General features: G+C 27.0%; 1 protein-coding gene across 5 annotated transcripts in view; it reads right to left on the reverse strand.

Annotated features, from left to right (window-relative positions):
• Positions 1–4,218: 4,218 nt before the first annotated feature.
• LOC101240177 (uncharacterized) overlaps positions 4,219–18,564 on the reverse strand; it is a 54,831-nt gene continuing 40,485 nt past the window's right edge. For 2 of the 5 annotated variants that reach the window (XM_065810123.1, XM_065810126.1), the window contains exons 9-13: positions 13,109–13,331; positions 12,190–12,265; positions 12,049–12,098; positions 6,255–6,491; positions 4,219–4,583 (exon numbers count right to left, since the gene is read on the reverse strand). In XM_065810123.1, coding sequence (XP_065666195.1) covers positions 4,510–4,583; positions 6,255–6,491; positions 12,049–12,098; positions 12,190–12,265; positions 13,109–13,331 — 660 coding nt within the window. In that variant the 3' untranslated portion in view covers positions 4,219–4,509. Of the gene's footprint in view, positions 4,584–4,833; positions 5,727–6,250; positions 6,492–7,506; positions 7,675–12,048; positions 12,099–12,189; positions 12,266–13,108; positions 13,332–18,564 lie in introns of those variants that run through there. The other 3 variants (XM_065810124.1, XM_065810125.1, XR_010641774.1) reach the window with 3 other exon arrangements.

Raw genomic sequence — 18,564 nt, forward strand, 5'->3', positions numbered from 1 at the left:
TGTTACCATCCAACTTAATTATTTAAATAATATGTAATTTCTAACAAAAACTTATAGAGCTCAGAAAACTAACTGACAAAATTTATGTTATGCAAAATAAATAAACAACAATGACATATGAAAACTCTGACAAGGTCTAAAACCAATAAATAAAATACACAATTATGTGCATAAATGAAAAGTTAAGTTCAATACTATGGCACTCAGGCAATTGATAATAATTAACAGTTTAAAATGGATTTAGCACAGCGGATGGGTCATTCTGTCTGTTTTATAATAATTCATTGTTAAATCAATATAATTTGGCAAATTAATATTTAAGCAAAAATAAACAAAGAAAACACTCACTTTTGATCCAGTATCCACTAGGTCAGTTGTTACGGAAGTTTCCCTGAGAGAGTCAGTAGTCACTAATTCAGATTCATCAAATATTATTGTTATATTGAGTAAGTGTCTGTCAGTGTCTGATTACAAATGGCTGACAGCTGGTGAAATCCATTCTGGATAATTTAACAATAAATAAGTAACATCATATTGATAAATTATGCAGGTGGTATAGTGTGCTGTGAAAGAGTTCACCAGCATAACAACTAGTGAAATGCAGCCACGGAACCCCACATGATACTTAACTATTATAGATGTGGTAGGGACCTCTAAATGTTTTCAGATTTAGCTGATTTTTTTGCGAATTTTTTATGCATGCATATAAACAAAATTCAAGGGTGCCCTTTACAAAAATCAAACTTTGAAAATTAGGGACCACCCTAATATATATATATATATATATATATATATATATATATATATATATATATATATATATATATATATATATATATATATATTATATATATATATATATATATATATATACACTCTCATTTTATACATAACAAATTTGTTGTATTTATAACACAATACTATTAAATTTTTGTTTCAGAGAAAGCTTGAATACACCTAAAAATAAAGTAAAACCTTATTTGTATGCTAACCTTAAGTATGAGAATTTTATGAAGACACATAATAATAAGTTTGTCGACAAATGTATTATCATGTGCCCTCAGAAAATTCTCTGTATGTATATATATTTATAGATATATACATAAATTGATCTGGATAAAATAATTTGCTTAATTATATGAATTATTTGGTATGTATTTAATACATCATTTAATGATGATTATTATAAAATTCCTAAATATTATGTAATTATAGTTACAGTCAAATATTGGCAAAATAGTAGTATAGTACTATTTTTGCCAATACCCAATAGGATAGTATAAGAATATTGCAATCCTATAAGGCTTATAAGTTGTCTGTAAGATAGTATACAACGGTTATATTGGTGTCTTATAGGATAAGACTCCTATATGATTTTGGAACAAGATTGTATAGGAATCCTATCCTAAAGAAATTCCTATAGGTTGTATTTAATTGCGTTATCCTATAAAAAATCCTGTTCCAATTTCTTATAGGAATGTCCTTTATTTTTTTATAGGATATGCTAGAAGACTTTTTGACTTAAGATGGCAATGATTCAGAAACTAATAAAGTTCATGTTGATGAAACAGTTGTTTGAGATAATGTATTTTTTGTGACTTATTAGCAAAACAATCAAATACTGTTGGTTGGCTTTCTAAAGATATATTTTTAAAATGCTTTGCACTTTTTCATGATTTTTGACTGCCATTATAACCATATTATTTAGCGAAAATGTTTTTTCACATACACTACACATACCCTTTGTTTCATATTATGCAAAACCCATGATGGATGACATTCAAGAATGATCTAATCATTATGAAAGTAAGCTATTGTGGACATTTTTATTATTTCTATAATATTTATATGGAAAAAATTAATACTGCATCAACATAGTTTAAAAAAATCATATGTTTAAATAGATTTATATATTTCAAAAATGTGTAACAAACTTTAGGTAATATTAGCAATCATATTTTTCCATCCAATTTTCTGAATGTATGGCAAAATGAATATAAATTTTTCATTTGATTGATGGTTGTGTGGGGTTTGTTATAGACATTTAAAAAAATTTGAAAAACTTTGAAAAAAAACTTTTTTTTCCTGACTTTAAAAAAAGTAATTGAAAATCCCAGACTTTTTCCTGACCAGAAACAATTTCCCTGATTTCCAGTTGGCTGGCCACCCTGCTTTTTAATGAAACTCAATTGATTTTTGTAAGTCCAACTTTATATTAAGGAAACAAAGTCTTGTTAAGGTATATGGACTTATTTTTTAACATTATTGAGTTAAAGAATGGCAGAACGAACACCCACTTTAAGCAAAAGTCTTGTAACAAAAATATTTTTTAGGATATCGAGACCGTATTATTTATTAAGTACTTCATTACAATGGTACATCTTTCCATGAACATATTTTATTGGAAGAAAACCATAAGAAAAGTCATTGAAATCTTTTTTTATTGCTTATAAATCTTCTTTCTTTTTTCCACTTGAAACAACTGTTTAACCCTCTAGAATATAATTTTTATAGAACTATTAATGAGGTTTTTGACATCTCTTATTTTTTTAGTACAAATATTTTTTTTTTCGTTTTCTTAAATAAAATCTAACACGCTTTTTTATATTCCTAAATATTTAAGTTTTTGCTATTCAGATTTATAAATAATTTATGGCTAGCAACTAACAACTTCATTAAATAATAATGAATCTCTATCACCCATACAAAACTTATAAATTACTCCACAGTTATTTACGGAACAAGAAAATAATTTAACACCACCAGTACCATTGCTGCACCACCAGCATCTTTATTGCTGATAAAGATTTGGAAAGGTTTAGATGACATTAATGACTTTACAACAGCCAAAAATAAACTGATACACTTCAATTTTCCATATTTTACATCCTTTGCAATAGCTACAATGCACTGTAAAATCAACGGAGGTTTTTTCATTTATATCTGTTACTACTTCATTTGAAGAGACCGATATCCTCATTTTTGGTTTGTTTCATCATTTCAACAAACTTTATCCAAAAATTCTCTATTTGCAAATTATTCCTTGTTTTGAATAAACTTTATTAAAAGTGTATCTATTAAATTCATATGGACATTTACAAATAATTTACCCGGGGTAAGTAAAAGATACTATGACTCAAAATGGGGTTTTGATTTTTCAAAAAAAATTGAAGACCAGATATATTACTGATTTGGGAAGAAATGTAGGAGAGTGCTGCTACATCGATTGATCTATATCTGCCCCAACCCAAACCTTCAGTCGATGTTGCAGCATTTCCTTGCATGTTTTCCATAAATTAGTCAATGTAGCAGTATTTTCCTACATTTCTCTCTAATTCAGTAATATATCTGGTCTTTGTTTTTTGAAAAATCGAAACATCATTTTAATTCATCTTTATCTAACCGTTACCAATTTTTCGCTTACCATTACCCGGTGGGAAATCAGCTAGCGAATAGCAAGGTATAATCATAACAATAAAAACAGTGATTTGCCCAAAGGCCGTTTCTAATGACACTTTTTAATATTGACCTACTAACTATCCAAAGTATGTTAAACTAACAAAATTACTAAATTAGATTTCACTATAGTTAAAATTAAAGTAATAAAAAGTTAATTTTAAAAAGTTAATTTTTTAATGATATTGACCTACTAACTATCCAAAGTATGTTAAACTAACAAAATTACTAAATTAGAGTTCACTATAGTTAAAATTAAAGTAATAAAAAGTTAATGTGGATTAAGGTGGTGGATTAATGTGAAAGTTAAGGTGAATAACCACAATAAAAGCGTTTTTTTTCATTAAAAAAAAAAACCCTTTTATTGTGGTTATCCACCTTAAAAATGCATCCATGGCACTGCATAAACAAGTCTAAAATAATTTTTATTTCAAGGGTTTATAATTAGCTCAAATTGCACTCGGAGGCTAAAACAAGCATTTTTTCAGATTTTTCTTTTTTAAATTTGTTTACATAACTACTGCAGAAGTTTTTCAATCTTTCTTGATTTAAAATATCAAATATATATAAAATTTGAAGATCCTAAGAGCATTTTCTAAAGCTCCTAAAATCCTTAGAAAAAAAAAATTAAACTAAAACTAAAAAGAAAAACTAGTATTTATCCAGCCCATGTCACCACAAATGAAGGCTCTGGGACTGTTATGGTTATTTAACATAAAAACTCATTAAAAAAAGAGAAAAAAAGTTAAAGTCCATTCTTGATAAAATGCACACAATAATAGATTTTATTCCTATTATATTGATAAGTATACACTAAAATACCACAATCATAAAATAAAATGAACTAAAAAAAGCTAGGAAATGTCAAATAATGGTAATAATTATTGGTAATCCCTGTTAATTTATGTTAATTATGTTATTATTGATAATCATTTTAACAATTGTTACTGTTAACTGCTTATCATTCGTAATCTTCACCATACTTTTAATCTTTGTCTTTATTGATCAATATTTTATCGTGAACAGTTGTTTATCGGTAAAAAATGTTTACAATTATTTCGGCCACTTTACTCTTAATAACCAAGTGTCACTAGATGTATTACGAAAGAACAAACCATATGCGCTACCTATTTAAAAAAATATAATAATATTAACTTGCGCACCATAATAAAGATTTGCATAGTAGCAAAGTGGTCAGAGGGGTTATTTAATGGTAAATAACTGTTATGCAACTTTCAAAGTAGATATTCATTAGCCTAATTAGAAGATTAGGATGTAATTGTTTCTCATATTTTTCAATCAATAAAAAGTTGATACACGATTTATAGAGTCACAATTGCATAAGAGCACTAGTGATGTTAACTTCATTTAATTCTCTTTTTTTTTGTTGGTGCGATTCTTATAGTAGGGTGGTACATTTGGGTGGTTTATATGAAAAAAATATATGAAAGAAATATTAAAATAAAATCTGCCATGGGAACCAATTTGAGTGAGTTCCTTTTAGGATAAAAATGATTTGTGTAAAATATCTTAAAGATCGAAAAATATTTAGAGGTTATACATAATCATTGAATTGTATTTATAGACTAAATGTTATTTAAAGTAAATAGACTTTTTATTTTTATTATTTCTAAGAATATTCATAATAACAATAAATAAAGTGTATTCGTATATTACAAATATGTTACAGAATACTCGCGATGTCTACCTTCTGAAACACCACGATGATGTTAAACACTTAAAATTATCATCACAGAGAGATGCTTTTGGCTACTTCTTTTATCTCCAAAAAATAGAAAAAGTTGAAAATTAGAGAGGTATCAGCTGAAATGATTGATAAATTGCAATACACTGGGCTAAAGCCTAACGCAGGTCATTAATTCAAAAAGATTTTAAAATTTGAGATATTTCACCATGAGTTTTAGCTTCTAAAGAAAAACTGTGGTCAAAGATCCACAACTTTTTAAAGAAGTCTTCAAAGAAGGTCTGAAAAATCTGTTTGAAGTTGCTAGTGCAAACGCTCTGTCTGTAATTACAAATAAAAATGATTGTAATTTTTTCTTTGCACGAAGGAAGTCTAGAAGAAGAAGAGTAATGGGATCAATTGACAAGATCCTTGCAGCAAAAGAAGCTAGCTCTGATCACAGAAAGTTTTCTAACAAAGGCATCAGGCTGTCGAAAAAGAAACTTCCATTATTTTGTCAGACAACAATAGTAGTAACGCAAAAGTTGTGAGAAGGATTGCTTTTAAAGGAGAAACACCTCCCAACCTGAAAAATAAATAAGAAGAGCAAGTAGAAGCATAATCATTACTACAAAAAAAAAATCAATGTAGATTTTTTCATTGCAAACTCACATTAACTATCATATTATAATATAGCAGTGCTTATACGAGCGTGTTTGACACGGTATTCTTGGCAGCCATTGCAACTGAGGTAATAGCAAGAAAGATTCGCAGCACTTTTTTTAAAAAGAAAAGCCAACGAAAGTGTATGCAAATATCTAACTTATGTAAACTTCAAATTATGTTATGTTAAAACTTATAAGCTATTTAATTTTTAAAATTTTAAATTATAAAATATTTTTAATATAAATTTAAAAATTTATTACTTCTTATTACTACTTTCGTTTTTATTTTTTTACCAAATAATCTTTTATTTGTTATTATTTTAATTCTAAATAATAAATTTATAAATTGACAACATTAATAAAAATAGAGATTTAATTAATAGCAAAAATTTCAAACTTAAAAATTTAAAAGAAATAAATCAACACAAACAGCAACTATTTCCACTTACCCATCCATTGTTTGGAACCTAGTGTAAACACTTGATTTTCATCATTTTCTAAGTTTTTCCAAAAGTTAAAGTCAATGTTTTTTAAAACGTTTTTTACAAACTCCTCATTTGTTATTGCAAACCACTTTTTATGATTTTTATGAAACATTAAATACAATTTTTCGTTGCGATGTACTGCATATAATTCATTTGATAACAAATGGTGGCCAATAATTGATCCAACTTTTAAATCTAAAGCTAAGCAATTATTGAAAGTAAATTTTTGCTTATAAAAAAACAACATATAAATGTAAACATTTGTTTCTAATTCATATCATTCATCTTCTATCTTTCTATTACCCAATATCTGCATGTATAGCAGTAATATACAGCAGTTATTTATAAAAATAGTATAAGCGCAAATGTAGCAGTTATTTGTTATAATTATATATAAGTTAATAATATTATAAGCAAAAATGGTACAGCATTTAAAGTGCTAGCCGTCTCTATGATAAGTTTTTTCAAAAAAAATTTTTTTTTTGGTCTGAAACTAATAAACATTTTGATAGTTAAGAAAACCACATTTCTAAATGTTTTTTTAATATAAAATTTTAAAAAATTGATTTTTATTTAAAAACAATACATTTTAAAAATTTTTAATGAAACTTCGTTTCAAACCCAAGCCCCAACTTAATATACTTTAGGAAAAAATATATTTGGTGATATATGGCTCCCACCATATTGTTGGGAGTCTTAGTGTGTGACTTTGAAAATAAATGTGATCTTCTAAACCAGTATTAAAATGTTCATTATTTTCTACTACAGAACAAAATATTTTTGCCTTTTCCCTAATATGTAACCAGTTGATTCCCTGTAAGTCGAACACCGGTTAATTCAAACATTGGTTATCTCAAACTGTTTTATTTGATCCCTTTAAATCGCCTAATTGATTACTATTAAAATTCTCCGGTCGAACCTCGTATAACTTGAACTTTGTTAAGTCTGCTGATTTCTTCAGTTAACTTGAACTTTTTGTGAGAGAAATTAAAAAATCAAAGTAATTTGATTGAAAATTATTTTTGAGAAGTCATTCTCTATAAAACATAAATAACTGTAGCCTGATATTTTCTATATTTTTTCATTATATTTTGATCCAAATAGAATAGATAAATTAAGGCTATAACAAAACTGTTACAAAAAAATCCTATTAAATTACTAAAAAAGCAATTATTTATTAGTTTGAATAAATTTCCAAATAAAACAATTTTATTACCTAATAATAAGTCTTTGTGTTGCTAACATTTTTCAATGTTATCTTTCAAGTGTACAGCATAAATACAGTGCATAACTTCTTTCACTGAAACATTTTTCACCCTTTTATTTGAACTAATGTATTATACTAATAAATCTTTGAAAAAAGACGATCTTTCTTTATTCAATGCTAAAGTATAAACACCAAAATACATTACCAATGCTATATTTTTAATGTTTATATTTAAGCATTGAATAAAGAAAAATTGTCTTAAATTAAACTTTTATCAGGCAAAATTCAACTTGATAGGAATTCACTTTAGTTGAACATTCGCTAAGTCAAACCATTTTCCTTAGCTCCTTGCAGGTTCGAGTTATTGGAAACTATACTTAAAAAAATTTCTTTTTTAAATGTTTTAATGATTATAAAAGTATTCTAAATTGGTTCTCACACCCCCATCAAATACCTCCATTAATACTCCTTAAACATAAATTGGTTACCAAACCCCCATCAAGTGCCTACATTAATACCTATAAACATAAAAATTGGCAAAAAAACAATTTTATATTTAGTAAAGCATTTTAAAGCCCAAAAATTGATATATTAAAGATTTCTTGTTCAGCTAATTTGGTTAGGTGTTTTCCTAATAAAATTTAAAAGCAAACAATTAATAATATATTCAGTTTGAACGGAAAACTTTTCATTATATTTGGATGTTTGAACACTATCAACTGGAAAAAAAATAACAAATTTGAATAGAAAATCTGTTTCAGAAAAAAATTCAGTGGATATTAATTAGCAAATCAAAAACCTTACAAACTGCGGAAAAAGCTGTCAATTTTTCAGATCATAAATAGAAATAGTTAACACTTTGTTTTATGATCAAAGTTTATTCATTTCATTGATTTCATTAATTTTTTTTTTTTTTTAAAGACCTTGAAAATAAAGTAATCAGAAATATTAAGATAACAAATAAAAAAAAAAAAAAACAAAAAAAAAACAACTAAAGTTTAAATTATTTACATACATAACATGAAAAATAACATACAATTATGATAATCGTAAATATTTACAAGATTCATCAGTATAAAAAACATAATCAAATTTTGAAAGAATCAAAAACATGAACGAAACCCTTCTCAGAATGAAAAACAAGAGCAAAACCCACCTGAGAATCAAAAACATGAAGAAAAAAATCACCTACCCTAATGTTTCAAGGTGGTAATACAGCCTCTTGTTTATTTTTTTCTTAATTTCAAAGGGGTTGCCACTAAAACTTATGTAACTTTTACAATATCAATACATTATTAAAATTTGTCAGCTTTTGATGTTTAACAAAATAATTCAGACTTTTCTTGAATTCCCATTAAACGCACAGAATTGACGATTTAAGCTATACTTTATTAACTTCAAACTATTTTTATCAAAAATCATCTGCAAATATTTTTGATAGTTAATATTTACAATAAACATTTTAAAACTTTACTTTAAGCAAACAGTAAACAGATTCAGGGATAGATAAAGTCAAGCAGAATCACAAAAACTATTAAAACTGGGATAAGATGATGGAAGGATGATCATTAATAGATAAAATCAAGGATTTTATCTATTAATGATCATCCTTCCATCATTAATAGATAAAAATTTAAATAATATTTTTTAAAGTAATATTTTTATTGAAGGCTAAAATTAAAAAGTTTATTTAATTTTAGCCTTCAATAAAAATATTACTTTAAAAAATATTATTTAAATTGGATCAATAAAATTATTGATTAAAAAAGAAATTCTTTAGACACATTACTTAAAATATCGTTAGATACTTAGTTGTCCTACTAAACAAAAAATTTTTTTATAAATTCAGTTGGTATTTTAATAATACATTACCAATAATTAAAAATTATTTTTTTTAAGAAAATGTTTCATATGCATTAATTGATACTAATTTTCTACTCCATTTTCCATTCCTAATCGAAACCTCCTGTTTACTTCAAGATTTGATAGCAACAAACTGTAATACTTGTGTTTACTCTATGGTCTAACAGTAACAAAGTGCAATACTAGTGTTTACTCTGCGGTCTAACAGCAACAAAGTGCAATACTAGTGTTTACTCTGCGGTCTGACAGTAACAAAGTGCTATACTAGTGTTTATTCTGCGGTCTAACAGAAACAAACTGCAATACTTATGTTTACTCTGTGGTCTTACAGCCACAAGCTGCAATACTTATGTTTACTGTGATTAAATAGAAACTGCAACACTTTTATGACTGAAGAAGTAGATTAGAATCAACTTATTTAAAAGCCAATAATCAAATTAGCATCTAAAATTAAAAAAGTTAAATATAATGAAAAAAATTGAATAAAAACTTTTGTAAAGACAATGTTACATAAACATACAAGAACAGTTTGAAACTCATAAATTTATTTATAAATTTTTTATTTAAAACTCTGATCACAAACAAAACAAAAACTTTTTCTATAAAACAAATGTTCTGCTTGCTTAGAACACGCAACACAGTTTTTCACTTTAGCAGCTTAAAGTTTTCAATCAGCTTTGCAGTGTAATTCAAAGCATTTTAAAATGAGATACAGTTTTTGCTATTGATATCTATCTGGATGCAACTGTCTTAATTACTTATTTATGCAGTTATGCTAATGTCTATCTTGTCTTCATTCAACAACTCATGTATGTTTTGAATGATATTTTCCTTTGGAAAGCAAGCATAAAACTCAAAAATAAATTTATTCAAATAAAGAACTCATTTATTTCAGCATCATAAAAAAAACTTTTTCTTAAAAAGCATTTGCTGCAACACTAGATACGCATAAAAATCGATTCCTTATCGCAACATCATCAATAACACTACTAAGTTTATAGTGATTTCTTTACAATAATTACCTGCAAATACATTTCCATAGTAAACCTGTAGCTTAACTTTCATATATTACCCAAAGCCTAAAGAAGAGCCCTTTTCATGAGACCCTATGTTCTTTTCATTTTTCATGAGACTCCCATTCTATCTGCAATCGATTATAATCCACTTTTAAAACTTCACATTGGACTTGAAGATATTGAAAGACAACTTTTTCAGCAATTTTTTAATTTTTGAAATGACTTACAATATATATTATTTTATAAACACTTTTAACTCTTTATATTTCATATCGCCTTTATATTTCATATTGCCATATCATATAGTGTTTCTATATCTTCGAGAATTTCTATATTTTCACCCTGACATCCTTAACACTCATTATTCTCTATATTACATATTACACTCACAACTCAAGGCTTTTGTTGTGTGATATCATTTAATGCTTTTAACAGCTCACATTACACTCGTTTACTATTAGATAGAATAAACCAGCTTAACAATCTAAAGTCTTACATTCCTTTAACAATAATTTATACAGCTTTAACACTACTCCTAACATAATATGTAAAACAGATGGCACATCATTTACTAAAGTTATTATTAAAAAAATCACAGTATCAATATTTAAATAAAAACTTACCCAGAGATTGTAAGTTTCCATTGTGTCTATCTTCACAAAAGTTCTCATTGTGAACCCTTTCCAGATATTGTGGTGTGTAAGGCATAGAGGCATGGCTACTTAGATATTGTAACTCGACTAGGTCTGTAGAACTAGTACAGCTAGCAGCTGAACCCTGGTGTCCCAAAACATCATAGATAAAATTAAAATTTTCAACTAAGAACAGCTTAATTTTTTTCCTTTTTAATTTAAAATCTGACAAATAAATTCTTTAAATGTGATTGGTAAATGCCCAAGAATAATTGCAATATTCTTATGGCAATCAGAACCCTGATATATACAAAATAAATTAACATCATACACAGATCCAGATGACTTAAGACTGACAACTTCAAAATTAAATATCATATAATTTCCACTTTTATCTCTAAGTATAAAGGAGCAATACCGCTTTGCCAAAACCAACATCAGAGTTGAGATGGTCCTAATTTTGAATATATTTAAGAACTTCTTCAATATAAGTCATCAAATTTTTAACCATCAATACAAAGACTGAACAAAGACCTTCATTTGGAGATGGATGAAACAACATAGATTTTATAGTAACACATTCCTTACTGATATGCATTGTCCACATTTCTTGTTGTTTTCAAATAGCAATATGATACAAACAAATGAAATAGTATTTTTGATAAATAGATGCATTGATAAATGAGTAAAAAAAAATTAAATTAAAACTATGGCTTTTTTTTGCTGAATAAGCAAATGTTTGAAAAATTCACAACATAGCTTAAGATAAAGAAAATTATTTTTTATGTAAATGTTAATATTTATTTTACAAGAAAAAATAGATCATTTGAAACTTTTTTGAAGAAATATATAATAGATAAAAAAATTTAATAGTATTTTAAAATGAATTTCGAAACTTTTTATGCGGTTTATTCTTTGATAAATTCAAATTTGAAAAAAAACCTTGCATTTCGAAACATCCGTGCAAAAATATCATGGTTCAATTTTTTTTTTTTAATTAAATCTTACATTTAAATCTATATTGCTTTAAAAAATGTTACCTGTCCATGATTTTCCATAATTATAAGAATAGAAACAGGCTGCTCTGGTGCTTTTGAAAAAAAATAAAATAATAATAATAATATTAAGAGATAAAGCATTTAATAAAACAAAAAACAATAAAGAAAGAAAAAAAAATCTACCTTGCAACATGTTGATTCATACAAACATAGACATTAAAATTGATTTCATCCCAATATAAACCACGACCATAACTTCCTAGATTAATTAGAACAAAATGATTTTAATTTTTAACACGAAAATCATACAAGCTTGCTTTAAAAAAGCAAGATTGTATGATATTTTTTTAAAATAATAATAATATTTTAAGTAATAAGGTTTCTTAAAATCTTTAAAACCATCTTTAATAATGGAAAATCTAGGGCTCCAGAGTAGGGCTTCATCCTATTAATTCTCTAGCATTTTTCTTATCTTCTATATTTCTAAAAATGTTTCTGTAATGGTACAATCAGTAAATATCAAGTTGCAATAATCATTTGTAAAATGTTCTTGGCACTAACACTTCTATAAATTATTACCCACTAACAATTTTTTATGGCTTGTGGTCCTGATAATATTCTTTACAGTTTTTTAAAAGTTCTATAAATCTTTTTAATATATTTTCAAAAGAATCTTTTACATTTCAACAGTACTGATTACAAATGGTTCAGTCAAAATATGTTCTTGTAATGAATCAAATTTCAGCCTCAACATTTTTATCCCAACTTTTGTTTTGTGTACATAGTGTGGTTTGCAACATTTGTTATGTGTGCATAGTGTGGTTTACTTTAAATAAAGTGAAACTATTATTAAGTGAATTACAAAAATGTTTTAAATACAGGGAAAAAAAATTATGAATAATAGATTTAAAATGAGATTTAACTGAATTCAGAACAAAATAAATTATAAACAAAAGTAAGTAAGGTATACATTACTTTCACTTTAATGCTTTCTCTGAGCATAAAAAAGTGGAACTTAAGTTCCCCGAAAATCAATCCCAAAATATAACAAACAATATTTATATCTGTAATTAAAAAAAACTAAGAACAATAGTAAAACAACCTAGAAGTGCAAACGGATCTTTATTAATCTTTAATGATTTTGAAGTTTGAAATTCAACCTGGTTTTGATATATTTTGAAGATACTCCAAGATTTTCCACCTAAATTTTGAAAACTCACTATAATAGGAATTTCTATGGCAAGTTTTTCAAAGGGACACAACTCATAGTTTATTGAGACATTCATGATATGATTTGCACCTCTGTCGAACATCAACAACTTGTTCTATAATAAACAAGATGATCATAATACATTTCTTTATGATTATTCAAAAAAAAAAATAATAACTTTCAAAGAAAATTATTTATTAACTAGGTAAATAAATATCTTAACTTGAAAATACATATTAAAAAATTAATAACCATTAAGAAAAAATTTTTTTTTAAGTCAGCGCTGATATTAATATTGCTGTTATTTTACATGCTCACTCTTTTATAATTTTAAATACTTCAATATGGTAATTCATAATAATCAGTATGATAATTCATAATAATCAGTATGATAATTCATAATAATCAGTATGATAATTCATAATAATCAGTATGGGAATGACCAGAAGTACTAATTGTTTCTCCTAAAATGTTAATATTATCTGCAATTACAGATAATATTAACACAAACTATTGGTGCGTTATGCACATTACTCCATCCATCTAAAGTAACCATGAGCGAGATCTCGTCTCGTTCTCGTTTCTCGTGAGAAATGAGACTTCTCGTGAGAAACGAGAAATAGAAAATTCTCACGAGAAGTAGAACGAGACTTAAATATTATATTATTTTCCAAATTAAAAGTTATTATAATTTACAAAATGCTTAATAATTTTTTTTTTTTAATAAATTAATATTTTGACTCCGTGATTTTAATAAATCTAGTTAAAAATTTAATTTGTTTTTGACAAAAACAAATTAAATTTTTAATTAGATTTTTTAATTAGATTTTTAAAATCTAATTAAAAAATTTTAATTAGATTTTAAATATTTTTAATTAGATTTTAAATACAAAAACTTTTTGTATAAAATGGTGCACTTTCGACTTAATTTCATTAGTTTAACAGTGGAATTCAACTTGACACATATTGTTCATATTGAAAAGAAATATTCTTGCCGCATTTCAACGATTAAAAATGTCACCAAGAAAAAACAAATTCTGGAGATATTTTCAAAAAACAAGTGACGGTGCTGAATGCAAGGCGTGCAAAAAGCCTTTGAAAACAAAAGATGGAAACACAAGCGGGCTTCATCGTCTTCTCGAAAAAAAACACAGCCAAGATTACGTTGAGTATTCTGAAAAAACTGATGACTCTCTTCTTCCTCCTCCTAAGAAGAAACAACGAACCATGGTCGAAATGCTTGAAACAAAGTCCAAATATGACAAAGACAATTCCAATCAAAAACAGTTTGACTCTGCAATGTTGGATTACTTTTACACTGATCTGGAATCTTTTTCAGCAATCGAAGGAAGAGTTTTCAAGAAATTGTTTGACACTGCAAACCCTAAATTGAGCCTTCATCACAGAACAACATATTCAAGAAAGCTTCCAATTCAGTCAAGAAAAGTTCAAGCTGGAACGAAGAGCATAATAACGGAGATTACGCCAAATCTAAAAAGTGCTGCATTTACTTCTGACCTTTGGACTTCTCGAGCTCAGGACAGCTACATCTCTTGGACTTTTCATGCTATTGCTGAAAATTTGAGACTACATCAATGGACACCCCATGTCCAACAGTTCCCAGGCAGACACACAGGTATCTTAATTGAAGGAAAGCTGGATTCTTTCTTAGAAGAACTAAATTTGCCTGCTGATTTGCCAATGTACTGCGTGAACGACCAGGCAAGAAACAATAAACTTGCAGTCAAATTGTCAAAGCGCCTTGACCAATACTTGTGCAGCAATCATATTTTGCAATGTGCAGTTCGAGACTCATTTGGAATGACTGCTGGAATGGATGATGCGTTGCAAACATGCAAAGATTTGGCTTCTTTAACTCACAAGTCAACAGCTGAGTTGCTTGAATCAGAATCAGACGCTCAAGGAATCAATTTTAGATAGTTACGCCAATCTGTTGACACAAGATGGAATAGTGAACTAGATTGCATGGCCTCTGTCCTACATCTAAAGAGTGCAATTATCAGCTTATGTGCAAATGAAGATATTTTTTCTTCAAAGACAATCAGTGCAGTAGAAATTTTGACACCACTTAAAGAAGCTACAGAAACGTGGTCGGCTGAGTCAACTCCAACAATTAACACTGTTGCCGATTCTCTTTATTTAATCCATGACAAAATTGATCAATTTATTGAGACGGATGGAAAAAATGGCTGCGGTGTCTTGTATGCAATAAACTTGAAAAGCTGCATTGAGAAAAGATTTCCTCTTTGTCACACTGCAAACTTATTGAGTTGTGCACCAAACTACTTAAATCCTGCTTTAAAGGGACTTCACTTGAAGCTCTTCAGAAAATTTCAAACAAAAAAAGAATGGTTAGCCTTACAGGTTAAGGATAATGTTGAGTGCCAACCTGTTGCCAGAGTCCTTTCAGCAGATTTGTCCCCTAATTCAAAACTGAAGCGCAAGTTAAACGTCAGACTTGAAACACAAGAGCCATCATCTGAACTGAATCCTATTTTGAGCGAAATGTGCCAGTATGAAAATCTCCCTGATGCCAAAAAAGACTTTCCAATTCTTGATTTGTAGAAGTTGCATTGAAATACATTGCCAGAACTCTCTTCATTAGCTAGACAAATTTTAGCTATTCCAGCAAGTTCAACTAAATCAGAAAGAGTTTTTAGCTTAGGTGGAAATGTCGTCCAATCATCCAGACACAACTTACACCCAGAAAAAGTAGAACAAATCATCTTAATCAGAGAAAACATTGTCTTGTTGGAAAAGTTTGGCAAAATATTCTGAATTAATATTTGAAAAAGTTGTTTACATTTGACAAATGTCATTTGTGTCTATTTGTCAAAACCATGTTTACATTTTTTTTTTTTTACTTAGATTTTAATAAATTTGTTTTCAAAAATTGTTAAATTTCTTGTCTCGTCTCGTTCTCGGTCTCACGAGAAGTACTAACTTCTCGTCTCAGTCTCGTCTCGGTTTGAAAAAACCTAGTCTCGCTCATGGTTAATCTAAAGTCATTGCTACAATTCCCATTCAATACATTACATTTTTCAATTTCTTCTGTGTAAACCTTATCTAATATTGCTCCTCCAATTTCAGTTCTATTAGGTAGAGTATAACCAAGATGAAGCATATCGATACATTTTATAAACTCTCTAGGTTCAACTAAAGCTATTGTTTGTAGTGTATATGAATCTACCAAATTGCAGTTCAAATAAATCTTTCTCTTTGTCACTTGTTTGTGTGAAAAACTTATCTATTATCGAACATTTACCAACTAAAAATGAAGTGGACTGAGACCTTTTAATTTTTTTTGTAATGTTGATGATGAATTACCTGAAAATGAACATGCAGTATATTAATTTTAAATAAATATGTGGATACATTAGAGTAATTTGGAGTAATACTATTAGATATACTATTTGGAGTAATTCTATTAGAGTAATTTGGAGTAATACATTAAAGTAATTTGGAGTAATAAATATATATATTTATAAAAAATATATATAATAAATATATAAATAAATATTTTTTAAGTTATCAAACTAAAAGTTTTAATTTTAAGATAATTTATAACCGGGTAATTTCATTAACTACCAAAACTTAATAATCTTCTATTGACTCAATAACTTCAAAAGGTTGTGGTTGTTTGCATTTCTCAAGATGTTTATGCATCCTTTGAACATAACCTTCCATTTCTTTTCTGCATGCATTACAAACTGCTCTACAAACCTTTCTTTCTGGAACAGTAACTCTTACTTAACTAAATCATCACACTTGTGCCCAGTGTTTTGAGATATTTTTTGGAATATCAGTAAATTTTATATTAGTTATACTTTTCCTAAACACACAAACATATACAAAAAATAACCCTGATCTGTTTGGGTACCAATGAAGTAGTATGGGCGCCCAAAAATATTTATTTTTTATTATTTTTCTTTTGCTTATTTATTAAAAGTAGGAAAAAAAAGTTTCAGTTTTAAATACTGTAGTAAATTTTCAGTTTATTTTAGCTAGATCATTTTTTCTAACTCGCTTAACAAAGAGCATACCTTCTCCCCTCCCCCTCCCACTTATATACATATATATATATATATATATATATATATATATATATATATATATATATATATATATATATATATATATATATATATATATATATATATATATATATATATGTATATATGTATATATGTATATATGTATATATGTATATATGTATATATGTATATATGTATATATGTATATATGTATATATGTGTATATGTGTATATGTGTATATGTATATATGTATATATATACATATATACATATGTATATATATATATATGTATGTATACATATATATATATATATATATATATATATATATATATATATATATGTATGTATACATATATATATATATATATATATATATATATATATATATATATATATATATATATATATATATATATATATATATATATGTATATATATATATATATATATAGTTTTTTTCCCCGCACTTCAACCTTTTGGAACTCTCTCATCTTATGTTTTCCTAACTTGTACAAACTTCAACCTTTTAAATCTTCTGTCAACCATTTCCTTGCTCTATAACTCTATCCTTTATTTCTAGTAACTTCCAACTTAATAGTGGTTGTTTGCAGCCTTGTTAGGAGTGAATCAGAATGAAAAAAAATAATAACAATTCTCTGCCTATTCATTTATGTGCATCTTTTTACCTGTGATTGTCCAAGTCATATTTTGAAAATCCAAAAAAAACTTTGTAATAAAAATCCGAAATTTATTTTGGCTATAATTGCATAATTTAGCTTCAAACTGAAGCTAAATTATACAATTACAAAAAGTAAAATAAGTTTTAAAAAATTGAGGGAATTTTTTTAAAACTTATTTTACTTTTTGTATGTGTAATGACTGAAAAAGTTTTTTTAAAGGATACTATTATATATGGAAAAATATGGAAAACTTTTTAAAAATCTGGAAAAAAAATTAAAAGAAATATCTGGAACTCCAGATATATCCAAAAAAAAATGATCCCAGCTCTTCACTGTATATCCTTTCTTTTTGTTCTTTATCGTACTTCTTAATCCCAAGATGCACTTTTTAAGATGTTGTTTCTGATGAAATCAACCAAAATCTTTTATTTGTTGTTCAACCAATATTGCTGTTATTGGTGACTTTAATGCTCAGCATACTAAACAAATTGACTGTAGCACCATTGAGCCTGCTGACACTAAAACTGGAAACTTTTTTATCAACCTCTTACTAAGATACTTGACTTTGTACTTGTTTAAAAGACAACCTTAATCACTTTCACACTTTGA

This window comes from Hydra vulgaris, chromosome 11 (genome assembly GCF_038396675.1).
Source record: "Hydra vulgaris chromosome 11, alternate assembly HydraT2T_AEP".
Taxonomy (NCBI): Eukaryota; Metazoa; Cnidaria; class Hydrozoa; order Anthoathecata; family Hydridae; genus Hydra; species Hydra vulgaris.